Genomic DNA, 14,643 nt, shown 5'->3' on the forward strand with positions numbered 1-14,643 from the left:
GGGGGGACAGGGTCTTGCTCTGTTGCCTAGGCTAGAGTGCAGTGGCATCATCATAGCTCACTGCAACCTCAAACTCCCAGGCTCAAGTGATCCTCCCACTTCAGCCTCCTGAGTAGCTGGGACTACAGGCACATACCAACACACTTGGCTAATTTTTCTATTTTTTGCAGAGAGGGGAGGTCTCACTGTTTTGCTCAGGCTGGTCTTGAACTCCTGGCCTCAAGTGATCCTCACGCCTCAGCCTCCCAAAGTGCTAGGATTACAGGCATGAGACCCAGCGCCCCAGCCTAAAGAGAGTTACTTTTAGGGAGGACTGTTCCAGCTGCTCCATAGGCAAAATAATGACACTTACTGAGTTATACCTGTAGAGAAATGTAACATGTTAAGTCACTCAGCTCCACTGCTACTTAAAATATGCTTTTGGGCCTAATCTACATTTTGAGTTTGTTTCTATTCTACCAGATATTGGGTAAGGGAAATAAGAAAAGGAGTGAAAAGAATCTGCCATATGGAACCACATGTGAAAATTGCTTCTTCTTAGAAAGGTAAATGAAAAATGGTATTCCAGGATGACTTAAATTCAGTACAAAGTTAAATTACTATAAAGATATGATATATACCTATGTTAAACTACAGAAAGGGGATGGAGAATGCTGAGAAGTTAAATATACATAGCTAGAGTACTGGAAATTAATATAGAAAACACTTGGACATCCAGGAACTATGACTGCTCTCCCATTGTCAAGACCGATAATGCCAGATTTTTATGAAAGCCAATATTTAAACGTCTAAGACTGAACAGAATATTAAGGTTATATGTAGTTCTTGGGTAAGGGAGAGTTAATTTCATCCTAACAAATTAAAGACATCCTAACAAAGACCCGTATTCACTGGCTAATGACAGACAGTTAACTTATCTACAGTTATTTAAATACCACCATTAAAAAATTAGTAAAACAGATTTATGACCAATAGGTTTATGACACTCTTATTATTTACAAAAGAAAAGAAAATATTTCTTTAGAAATTCTCTCTGAAGAATGATTTCAAGTGTCACACGTAAATAAGGATTTTTAAATATAGAGCTTTCAGTGTGATTACTAAGTGTAGACAAAGATTCCATAAAAGCGTTTGTAAGTCAAACATTAAAATGTTCTCCTAGTTGAGGGGTGGCTTAATTATCACATTGTTAGATTGACAATATGTGGTAGGTTCTTACCTTATCTGAAAGATTATCCCAGCCATAATTAAATGGACTTTCTAATGTATCCTGAGATATGGTGATCACCACCAAATTATAACACGCTCTGGAGGAGTAGAGAAGAATGACTATAGAGCCTACGACGACGGTCTGGCACAGAGACATACCCTAAAAGAAATAAAAATTATCATCTTGATATTCTGCACATTTGTCACAACAAGCTATTCATCCCTATAGAATATTGTTACCTCTTGCAATGCACTCCTAGAAAGCATTAGGTGGGCACCTGTTGAAATAAACTCTTGATTATCTTGCTTTACAATTCCTATTCCTAGAACCTTTTGTGATTAATATGCATAAGTTAATATGTGTAAATCCTTTGCCAACTTGCCAAATAGCAGCTGGAAGAAGATTTTGTACTGCCAAGGTTACTTTACTCCCTTAAGTAATATATGAATAAACAAGTTGGCAAAAGATCTGAACTTTAATTGATGTTTATCAGAGAAGTAGTTTAGACTCAATGAGAAAAGAATGGAAAATAGAAGCATTTGTTCATTTGATACACTTAATTTCTGATTCAAAATTAGAATAGAAATACAGTTCCTATGCTATTTGCTTTCATTCTGTTAGAGAGTGCATGTTAGTTCCCTATTGATGCCATTATGTTGATGACAAAATGATCTAGGCACCCAAATGTACTTTTATTTTATTTATTTATTTATTTATTTTTGAGACAGTCTCACTGTGTTGCCCAGGCTAGAGTGCCATGGTGTCATCCTAACTCACAGCAACCTCAAACTCCTGGGCTCAAGCGATCCTCCTGCCTCAGCTTCCCGAGTAGCTGGGACTACAGGCGTGCGCCACCATACCCGGCTAATTTTTTCTATGTATTTTTAGTTGTCTGATTAATTTCTTTCTATTTTTAGTAGAGACGGGGTCTCACTCTTGCTCAGGCTGGTTTCGAACTCCTGAGCTCAAGCGATCCTCCTGCCTCGGCCTCCCAGAGTGCTAGGATTACAGGCATGAGCCACCGCGCCCAGCCTCGTATAGGGATTATTAACCAAGGGTCTCTATTTCAGTATAATCAGTTTCCTTTGTAATCCTGTATATTTTCTCTTATGCATTTAAAAACATTATTCTGAGGGGCAACACCATTGCCAAAAGAGATCCATTGTAAAGAACCATCCAATATGGTATTTTGGAAGTTTGTATTTTTGTTGTCACAATGATTAAGGGTCATGACAATTTTATGTCTAAATACAAATGTCTATAATATTATTACCCAAAATTTACATATTGAAATATTTATTAATTTCCTTTCATTTACTCTTTATAATTATGGCAATTACATTGAATTTTATGTGTGTAGGTAGGTTAAAATCTATTACTTTCAGCATAGAAACAGGTTATTAAAAATATTTGTTACTAGAAGGGTGCACTGGGTCTGGAAGGGTTGAGAACCATTATTGTAACTGACTTCTTATAAGGACTACGTATTTTAGAGGTATGTAAGAAGAAAGAAGTAAAAGATAAAAGATGTTGAGATAGTAACAGAGTACCTTCTTTGAGCTAACCCACTCCCATCATAAAAAGTATGTGTGAAAATAAATACAACTCTGGCAAAATTAAATTTAAAAAGTAAGGCTAAAATTACCTATAATATCCATTTTTATTTTTGTGAATCCAAAAAAATGTTGTTAATAAAAAAGTCAATCTAAAACCAATCCAGATTTTAATTTTAAAAGAACTATTTATTAGAGAAAAGTAAGGTAACAAGAATAAGAAAACAGAATGCTGTACACATTACCATCCTCTAAAATAATCATAAAAGTTTATATTTACTGCTTTCAGAAATAAAACAACTGTTAAAAAGAAACATGCTATAACACATAGAGACTCTGCTTAAACTTGCAAATACAATAAAAACTTTTAAAAAAGGTTATGAGAAGAGTAAAGACTCAATAATACTGAAGCAATTAACAAGACAAAACCTCTAGCTAAATTACATACATAAAACAATGAAAGAAACCCATTTATTTAGAAAACAAGATAAGATTCATTCTGCAAAATACAGGATTACAAAATGAAAAATAAGAATCCAGCATCATGGACAGTGTTATCAAAAAGTTGAAGAAAACTATTCTAAAACAGTGTCAAAACAAACAATTCCACTAAAGAGCAGTCCTCGAGAAATGATTCTCCTTTCCCCATCTCTGATACCTAGATACCAGTTTTTAAGAAACTCCATACTTGATAATTAAAGAAGAGTTACATCTCACTCCTAAGCACGTAAGTATCCATATCCATATCATTAATTGGTGTTCAATATTAGTTTACAGATACTTTTAGAATGCAGAAATCTTAAATTACCTTTCATTGAGTTCTGACAAATGTATACACCTGCGTAACCTAAATCTCTACCAAAATATAGAACACTATCACCACTCCAGAAAATTCCCTCACATCCCTTCCCCATCTGCCAAACGCCCAAACACAAATACTGCTTCTGTTTTTACCACAACTTAGTTCTTCCTGCTCCTGAAGTTCATATAAGTGTAATCATAGAATAAGAACTCTTACAGGTTTCATTCATTCAGCATAATGTCTTTGAGATTCATCCATGTCTTTAGATATATCAGTAGTTAGTTTTTTTTATTGTGGAGGGGATTTAGGGTGACCAATTCTTCCCAATTTGCTCAGGAGTCTCATGGTTTTAGCACTTAAAGTCCCACATGTCAGAAACTCCTCTGTCCTAGGCAAACCAGGACAGTTAATCACGCTAATTCCACTGTGTGATTATATGATTTTGTTTATATGACAGTTTAACCATTTTTCTGTTGATGGACAGCTTCTATGAAAATTCTTATTCAAATCTTTTTGTGTTTTCACTTCTTTTGGGTAAATACCTAAGAGTGGAATTGCTGGGTCATATGGTAGGCATAAGTTCAGCTGTGTAAGAAATTGCCAGATCTTTTCCTAAAATGGATGTACAGCTTTATACTTCCAATAAAGTATGAGAGTTTCAGTTGCTCCATTTAACTGTCCAATTCTAGGCCTCTTTTGGGGTTTTCAATCTTTTTAATTTGAACCATACTGGTGGATGTATAATAATATCTCATTTTGGTTTTAATTTGCATTTCCTTGATGACGAATAATACTATGCTATTGGCCATTTGTGTATCTTCTTTGTGAAGAATCTATTCAAATCTTTTGACCATTTCTAAATGGTCTTTTTTTTTTTTTTAATCATTGAGTTGTAAGAATTCTTTATATATGCTAGAAACCAGTTCCTTGTCAGATGTATGTGTTGCAAATATTTTCTTGAAGTCTGTGGCTTGCCTTTGCATTTTCTTAGTCTTGTCTTTTGGTGGGAAATTTTATATTTTAATTCATCCTAATTTATCAACTTACTCTTTTGTGCTTATTACTTTCTATGACCTAAGAAATCTTTGCCTATACTTAAGTTGTATAGATATTGTTTTCTTTTAGAAGCTTTTGACTTTTTCATTTACATTTAGGTATATAATCCATTTCTTTTTTCAAGCATGAAAAGAAGTTTATTGAGGAAGGACAAGATAGGTTTACAGAGCAAAAGCAAGATACATTTGCCACAACAGCAAATGGGCCTCTTGTAATAAAAAGTTAATGATCCATTTTTAATTAATTTTTATGTATGGTATGAGATGGAGTTGGAGGTTCATTTTATTTCATATGTATATCCAGTTGTGCTGGCACCACTAGTTAAAAAGAATTCCTTTCCCCATTGGATTGCTTCACGACCTTTGTCAAAAATCAAAGACCACATAAATGTGATTGATTTCTAAGCTCTCATTCTGTTCCATTGATCTACCTAACTATCCTTATGCCAGTAGCACATTGCCTTAATTATTGTAGTTATACTAAATTTCAACATCATGTAAGTACCTGTGTTTTTCAGGGTTACTTTCTGTACTGTTCAATACAATAGCCACTAGCCATATGTGAGTATTTACACTTAAAAGATCAGTGCTAGCCACTTTTCAAGTGCTCAGCAGTCACATATGGCTAGCTACCATACTGAACACTGCAACAATAGAATATTTTCATCTTCACAGAAAGTTCTCTAGGAAAGCATTTCTTTAAAATATTTTAGGTCCTTTTCAGACAAATTTTGAAACCAACGTGTCAGTTTCTTTTTTTAAACCACTTTATTGAGATATGATTGACATGCAAAAAGCTGTACATATTTAATGTATACAACTTGATGAGTTTGCCAATTGTCAATTTCTATTTTTAATGCATTAACTGCCATGTGAGTTGTATTTAACTCACACTAGCTTTGAGCCGGGGGCCCTCATGAAGCATATGTAACTCACACATCTCTTCAGCTTGGGAGCCATGAGAACTGTTTTTCAAGTTGCATATAACTCATGCACAGAAAACAATAAAAAATAACAAATTCTTCATTATATTAGAAAGGATCATTTTGTTTTCAACGTTTTTATTCTATTTTTGCAATAAAACACTGTGGGCCCAAGGAAAAAAATTTTTTTTCTAGTGTGGCAGTCAATGTTTTAAAAAAAGTATGGTAAAATTATGATTGGGATTGCACTGAATTTACAGATCCATTTGGGAGGAACTGCCATCTTTATAATACTGCATCTTCCAATCTATGAACATGGTATCTCTCTTCCTTGACTTGAGGTCTTCTTTAGTTTCTCTCAGCAATATTTTCTAGTTTTCAGCATAGAAATATTTTGAAAATTTTTTGAAAATTTATTCCTAAGTATCTTTTTTTATAGTATTGTAAATGGTGGGGTTTTTTGAATTTCATTTTCTAATGATTTTTCCTGCTATATATACAAATATAGTGTGTTGTATTTTGACCTTGTATCCTGAGAACTTGCTAAATTCACTTATTAGTTCTAGTACTTGTTTAGTAGATTCCTTAAGATATTCTCCAGGGTGGGTGTGGTGGCTCATGCCTATAATCCCAGCACTTTGGGAGGCTGACGGAGGAGGATTGCTTGAGGCCAGGAGTTCAAGACCAGCCTGGGCAACATACTAAGACCCCATCTCTACAAGAAAATAAAAATAAAAATAATAAAATTAGTGAGGTGTGGTGGCATGTGTCTGTAGTCCTAGTTACTCAGAGGCTACTGGGGGAGGATTGCCTGAGTCTAGGAGTTCAATGTAACAGTGAACTATTATCATGCCACTGCACTCCAGTCTGGGTGACAGGAGTGACACGCTGTCTCTTAAAAAAAAAGTTCTCCATAACAATCATGTTATCTGCAATTAGAGACAGTTTTATTTTTTATTTCCCAATCGTATACCTTTTGTTTCTTTTTCTTGCCTTATTGCAATATTAAATAGAAATGGTAAGAGGTGACATCCTTGCTTTGTTCCTAATCTCAGGGGTAGACCATTCAATATTTAAGTAAGATATTGGTTTTAGGCTTTTAAATAGATGCCTTAAATGAAATTGAGGAAGTTTCTTTCTGTTTTCTATTAGCTGAGAGGGTTTTTTTGTTTTAATCATGAAGGGTGTTGAATTTTGTCGAATGTTTTTTCTACATCTGTTGAAATGATCACATGGTTTTTCTCCTTTGTTCTCCTATTGTAGTGAATTACACCGATTAATTTTAAAATGTTAAAGCTGTGTTGTATTCCTAGGATAAATCCCCCTTGGTCATGATGTATTATCCTTTTTATATTTTGATTAAATTTTGTCTCTAAGGGATACTAGTCTGTAATTTTTTTTTTGAGATGTCTCACTCTGTCTCCCTGGGTAGAGTGCAGTGGCATCATCACAGCTCCCTGCAACCTCAAACTCCTGGGCTCAAGGGATCCTCCTGCCTTAGTATCCCGAGTAGCTGGAACTACAGGCATGCACCATGAGATGCTCAGTTAATTTTTTCTATTTTTGGTAGATACAGGGTCTTGCTCTTGCTCAGGCTGGTCTTGAACTCCTGAGCTCAAATAATTCTGCCACCTCAGCCTGCCAGAGTGCTAGGATTACAGGCGTGAGCCACCGCACCCAGCTTTATTTTTATTGTTGTATTGTTATTTATTTATTTAATCTTTTCATTCTATGGTTGGTTGAATTCATGGATGTGGAACCCTTGAATACAGAGGGCCAACTGTATTTGTAATATTTGTCAGGTTTTGGTATCAGAGTAATGCTGATCTCTGTAACTTAAGAAGTGTTCTTTCCTCCTCTGTTTTCTAAGACTTTGTTCAGTATTGGAGTTATTTCTTTAAATATTTGATAGAATTAACCAGTGAAACCACCTGGGCCTATAGTTTTGAGAGAAATTTCAGATAACAAATTTAATTTTTTAATCAACATAAGGCTACTCAGATTTTGTATTCCAATTTTGTTGTTATATTTTTTAAAGAATTTGTCCATTTCATCTCAGTTGTCAAATTTACTAGCAAAGAGTTGTTCATAATATTCCTTTTTCTTTTAATATCTATGAGATCTATAGTGATATCCTCTTTCATCTGTGGCAATGCCAATTTGTATTTTCACTCCTTTTTTTCTGTAGATCAAATTTGTTGATCTATTCAAAGAATCAACTTTTGACTTTAATTTCTCTATTGTTTATGTTTCATTGATTTCTATTCTTATCTTTATTATTTCAGTTCTTCTACTTTGGGCTTACTTTTTTTCCTACTTTCCCCCTCTAGGTTCTAAGGTGGAAACTTAGATCGTAGATTTTATATCTTTCTTCTTTTCTAATACAGTATTTGAAGCTTTACTTTTCCCTTCAAGTACTATTTTAGCTGCATCCCACAAATTTTGATATATCATATTTCATTATCCTTCATTTGAAATATTTTCTAATTTCCCTTGTGATTTCTTCTTTTACCTATGGGTTATTTGGAATTGTGTTGAATAATTTCCAAATATATATGTGTATATATATAATTATTAATATTTAATTGCATTGTGGCCATGAACATTCTTTGGTTCCAATCCTTTTGAATGTATTGATATTTGTTTTATGGTCCATTGTATGGTTTATTTTGGTGACCATTTTCATACTCAATTAAAAGGAATATGTATTCTCCAGTTATTGGGCATCAATTAGCTTAAGGGCATCGATAGTGTTGTTCAGATTTTCTATGTCTACTGATTTTTTTTCTTTTATCAACTGCTGAGGATGGGGTATTAAAATCTCCAACTATAATTGTGGGTTTATTTTTTCCATTTATTTCTTACTATTTTGGCTTCATGCACACATTTATGATTATTATGTCTTACTGATGAAATGTATCTCTTTATATCTGTTAACTTTGTTTTGATATCTACTTTATCTGATATTAATGTAGCCTTTTATCCTTGCTGAATATGTAATATATTAGTTTCCATCTATTTATTTCCAACTTATATTTGTCTTTATATTTAAAGTACATTCTAGGAGCCAGCATATTGATGGGTCTTGCTTTTTTAAAAATCCATTTTAACAGTCTTCACTTTTTAACCTGAGTGTTTAGTTCGTTAACATTTAATATAGTTAGTGATATGTTTGAATTTAGATCTTACATTTTACTGTGTTTCCTATTTGCTCCTCTTGTGTTTTGTTGTTGCTGTTACTCTAGGACAGCAGTTCTTAAAGTGTGGTCCAAGGACTCCAAAGACCAAAATCAAAACTATTTTGAAAAATACTAGTACTTTTTTTTTTTGTCTTTTTTACTCTTATTCCCTGCTATGTGTATAGCAGAGTTTTCCAGAGATAACATGATAATGTGATGATGCCATGACTGTGTGTATGTATATTCTTGTGTTTTTTAGAATTTCTGATGTAGTAGAACTAGGGTATAAATATGTGCATTTTCAGAGATTAACTCAGTTTGTTCTCTGTACTTTTAATAGGTTCTTGCTAGTTTTTTTAGTTACACCTACTATACCCACTGAAGCCTCATTATTTAATAAATTGTTACTTTAAAATCCTAAACTTTTCCTAGCACCTTTATGGAAACACAAGAATGTGTATACTATAAATATGCTTTATAATATTTACTAATTTTCTTCATAAACTCAAAAGTAAATTTGTTATAAAACTCATTTTAGAATTTAATATTTTACTTTAAAATGAAAAATTATATATTTTTTCATATTTAAGAATGGATCATTGGATTAGGAATAGGGAGTTACTGTTTAATGGGTATAGAGTTTCAGTATGGAATGCGAAAAACATCCTGAAAATGGATAGTGGTGATGGTTGCACAACAATATGAATGCACTTAATGCCACTGAACTGTACACTTAAAAATGGGGTTAAAATGGTTAATTTTGTTATATTTTAGCACAATAAAAAAAAATCTTTCTCAACATACAGCTTCCTTGTTTAGCTCTAAGATGCTGAGAAAGATGAAAGTGTCAGAGAGTTCTCTGACTCAATGAAGGGAGTAAGCTACCTCAAAGGAAGTGGGTGGAGCTATAAATAAGAAACAAAAATATAATGAAAACTATCTTTCAATAGGCTTTATAAATGTTAATAATTTACCTTATTGTACCTTCAGAACATTGTGTAACAGAACATTTTTGAGTAGTATTATGGTCCATGTTAAGCTGCAGCATCATTTTGAGACCAATCATACAGAGTTTAATGCAAAAAGATTTGAAATTTTAAATGTAGATATGTTGGCTGGGTGTGGTGGACTTGTAATGCTTGTAATCCCAGTACTTTGGAAGGCTGAGGTGGGAGGACTGCTTGAGGCTAGGTGTTAGAGACCAGCCTGGGTAACATAGCAAGACCCCATCTTTAAAAATCTTAAAAAAAAAACAATTAGCAGGGTGTGGTGGCACACATCTGTAGTCCCAGCTACTTGGGAGGCTGAGGTGGTAGGATCACTTGAACCCAGGAGTTTGAAGTGGCAGTGAGCTATGATGACACCACTGCAGTCTAGCCCAGGCAACAGAGCAAGACTCTGCCTCAAAAAATAAATGCAGGTATGTTGAATGCTCTAAACACCAAATACTGTTTTTATAACTTTCCAGACTAGGCAATTGAAGCATTATAATGGCCTTTATAAGAACAGGTTAAGTTATTAATATATTTCATTGACTGGTAAAGTACACAATAGCTGAAAGACAAGCCTTACATAATTGACATTGCTAAGTGACTGCTGGATAGAAAGTTTATAAAAGAAATCCTGGCATTGCCATTTTCCCATAATACAGAAATTCATTGATTTAAAGATTTAACCAAAAACATTATGTTTGATTTAATATCTTGTCTGCAAACTTATATTTCTGCCTTACAAGCGAATGAATCGACAGATGTAGCAGGACTTGTTTGTATTTTTATGGTGTCAGCACCAACTAATCATCCAAGAACATACTCTTTTATGTCAATGCCTGACAAGAAACACAAGTGGTACTGAAATATTCAAAGTGCCAAATAACTTTTCTGATTGTTTATACTGGGCCAACCATGTTGATATTTTCACTAATAGTGCAAAAACAATTGTGTGTAAAACTGCTGGACCTTAGACAAACCATGGCAGTGGCACTGAACTGTACTGAGGGTGACTGTGTTCTTCGCTACCATGCACTCCCAGTTAAAAAAGGGTTTCATTTAAGAATATCCTTGATGAAGCAGTGAAAATATTTATTAAATATCAACCCTAGAGTACATGTCTATTTAATATTTGGTGTGATGAGATGCGATGTGTCCTTAAAGCAATTCTGCTTCACACTGAAGTACAGTGGTTGTTCTGAGGAAAAGCACTTATGTGATTATTTGACTTGTGAGCGGATCTAGTCACTTTTTTTCATAGAATACCACTTTTTACTTGACACATTAACTATGGCAGACAAACAATGGTTATTCAGACATGGCCACTGGGCATATTTTTTTAAAAAATAAAGAAAATGAGGCTATAACTTCAAAGAAAATATCTGACAGTATTTATTGCCAAAGATGAAATTTTAACCTTCAAACGAAAATTAGAATTTTTTCAAACTTATGTGTGCTTGTAGCCACTGTAAGATTGGCAGCTTCCCAAAACTAAAATACTTTTCTGATTGGATGGTCAGATATTAACACACATGATTTGGGATATTGTCTAATGAAATGTATAAACATTTTGAAGATCTGTGACCACTGTTCTCTAAATGATCAATGCATGATATTACAAAATCATTCAAAGTGCAAGATCGACCAATGGAGAGTACAAAAAGTTCACTAATATGGGTTTAGATTCCACATGGTAACTAACCTTTAAGAAACCTCCACTTCTGAGTTTTGGTGTAGTATTAAAGAAGATATCCACAATTATCTGAAAAGTCTATTAAAATTCTCCTCCATTTTCCAACTACATATATGTGTGAGGATGGATTTTCTTCATATACTTGAACCTAAACAACATATCACAACAGATTGAATGCAGAAGCAGACATAAAAATCTTCTATAGTCTTCTATCAAGACAGACATTAAAGAGATCTGCAAAATGTCAAACAATGCCAATCTTCTATTTTTTTTGGAAAATATAATTATTTTTTATGAATACATGTTATTTATGTTAACATGCAATGGGTTTATTATTGTTATTTTAAATGAGTACGTGATTTTTATAATTTCTCAATTTTTATTTCTAATATGGTATGCATCTATCTATCTATCAACAAAAGTTCTCTGAAGGGTATGGGGTCTTGCAAAAAGTCTGAGAATCACTGCTTTAGGATTTATAATATATATCCTTAACTTTTCACAGTCTGAGTAATGGTTACTATCATACCATTTGATGTAAAATTTAAGAACTTAGCAACCACATAGATTCATTTACCCCATCCTTTACGCTATAGTTGTTATATATAATATACAATTATATATCTACATATGTAAACCTCACAGTATTATAATTTTTGCTTTGCACAGTCTTATGTATTTTAAAGAAATTAAGAAATTATATTTACCCACATATTTACTATTTCTCATGTTCTTCATTCCTTCCTGAAGAGCTGAAATTCAAGCTCTTTAGTCTGTAGAAATTTCTTAGCATTTCTTATAGTATAGGTATGCTGGTAACTAATCCCCTTAGTTTTCTTTTATCTGAAAATGTTTTTATTTCTCTGTTTTCTTGGAGAGTATTTTCACCCGATATAGATTTCAGAATTCATAGCTTTTTTTTCTTTTACCAGTTCAAAAATATTGTTCCATGTCTTCTGGCCTCCATTATTTCTGATGAAAGTGAACAATCATTTAAATCCATGTTTCCCTATGTAAATCTGTAATTCATTTTTCTCTGCTTTCAAGATTTTCTCATTATTTTCAGTTTGAAGCACTTTGACTATGACGAACTTGGGTGAAGTTTTCTTTATATTTGTCCTGATTGGGGTTGCTGAGCTTCTTGAAAATATAAATTTATGTCTTTCACCAAAATTGGAAAATTTTGGTCATTATTTCATTAAATATATTTTCCAACTTCATTTTCTTTTTTTCCTTTGGGGATTCTAATTACACATGATTAGACCCCTAACACTCTGTTTTTTGTTTTGTTTCATTTTTCACTATAGTCTTTCCCTTCCCTCCTCTGTTCTTCACACTGGATAGCATCTACTTACTTATCTTTAAGTTCACTGACTCTTCTTTCATCTCCAATCTGTTGTTAAGCACAAATGGTGACTTATTTATTTTACATACTATATTTTTAAATTCTAGAATTTTCATTTGGTTCTTCTTTTTAAAAATAGTTTCTATTTCTCTTCAGATTTTCTATTTATTTTTCCAATTTATTTTCCTTTACATCCTTGAACGTATTATAAAATTTTTGATAAATCCAAAATCTAGGTCATCTTGGTGGTCGGAGTTGTCTCCATTGATTGCTTTTTGAGTTTTGCTTTGTGCTCCTGAATATCAGTTATGTTTTTCCTGTTTCTTCATATATTTAGTAACTTTGAATTGAGTCCTAGACATTGTAAGTGACATATTTTAGAGAGTATTGATTTTTGTTTGCTTTAACAAACAATCAACTTGGCTGGACTTAAATCCCACACTCTGTCTCCCATGCATAGATAGCACCTGAAATCTCAGTCCAATTCCTTTATCCTTATTTGTGCTGCTTGGAGCCTGTCTTGCACATGTGTAGTTCAGGTATTACATAAAAATCTGAGAGAGTTTATAATCAGAATATGGGGCTTCCTCTATCTGGTCGTCTTCTTCCTGAGATTTCCTACTCATTTTCCATCTGTGGTAGTTACTACAATCTTATCTTCTCATTTTTCAAGCTGTAAAACAGTGAATTTCTCTTCAAGTTTTGGCTGTCCCATGGCTGGGACCTTCCCTCAGGCTAGAAGCTGTAAAAAACAGGAAACTCACTCAGTGCCATTTTCTTCTTCTAAGTGGTTGCTCTCCAGTGTATTCAGTGCTTTTTTATACTTTGTCCAGAATTTATTATTGCTATCTGTGGAAGGGGTGGGTACATTAGGAGCAACCTCAGCCATTACCAGAAGCAGAACCCTGCACATATTTTTTCAAATCATCTCACAAATGCTTTTTCCATTTTGAAATTAAAATGCCAAACTAAGCATTAAAAGTAAGAAAACAAAGTAATCTCAATTAATAAATTAAAAAATATGTTTTGATAATTACAAGGCTTAAATTGTTTCAGAAACAGTTACAAGCTGCTAAGCCACAATGAAATTTGATCTCTGGTTCCTATGACCCTGACATTATGCAGTTGATAGCTTTTACTGGGTAGGCCTTCTGACTATAGAAAAATAAAAAAATTCTGAAAATGCTGGCTAGTACAGTAAAAGCATCTAGATGTATACAGAAAACACTACTTGAGTTTATGAGCAGATAAAAGATATAAACCGAAGTATAAGCAGGGTTTTTCAAATGGGACAAGTGTATGGTGAATCACTCAGCAACAGAACAGGAAATAAGATTTGGTATATATAACTGGAATAGCTAAGGCAACAAACTAAAGAAGTTCCACAGCTTAAGATAGATAAAGTAAATCCCAGCAACTCAAGAGAGAAATTATAACAGAATATTAGGAAAGTGGCAATCATACCTATTACAAGGGATGATGCGGCCTATATTTTTCCACCATCATACTCTCCAAATTCTAGTTAGGTTTTATTTCAAGGTGGTGGAAGAGAGACACTCATAGTATTTTAGCCTGTTTCTTTAATTATGGCCTAAATTACCATAAACTACTGCTATAGTCTTATAGGATTAGTTGGCCTTTATAAAAAATCAGAAATATAGTTTGGCTGAATGTTACTGTGTCCCTAAAAGATGCTGATGCTGCCTCCCATCCCAATACATTAAACAGTAAGGATCAAGGATTGAGTGAACACAGAACAGAAAGGTCTACATAGTAATTAAAACTGTTAGTAATTCAGGAGGGATACAGAAAATGCATTATTTGTCAACAGGTGGCTGGGCTGAGAGACAAGCTGATCTTGAGTACTAAACAATTATTTCTTTCATATTCTTAC

At 33.4% G+C, this 14,643-nt stretch overlaps 1 protein-coding gene across 1 annotated transcript in view; it reads right to left on the bottom strand.

The window, feature by feature from the left end:
• GPR137C (G protein-coupled receptor 137C) overlaps nucleotides 1-14,643 on the bottom strand; it is a 70,467-nt gene that overhangs the window by 7,155 nt on the left and 48,669 nt on the right. The window contains exon 4 of the mRNA XM_012663824.1: nucleotides 1,220-1,369. Coding sequence (XP_012519278.1) covers nucleotides 1,220-1,369 — 150 coding nt within the window. The remainder of the gene's footprint in view (nucleotides 1-1,219; nucleotides 1,370-14,643) is intronic.

The sequence above is a fragment of the Propithecus coquereli genome, unplaced genomic scaffold, assembly GCF_000956105.1.
Source record: "Propithecus coquereli isolate 6110/MARCELLA unplaced genomic scaffold, Pcoq_1.0 Scaffold83, whole genome shotgun sequence".
NCBI lineage: Eukaryota > Metazoa > Chordata > Mammalia > Primates > Indriidae > Propithecus > Propithecus coquereli.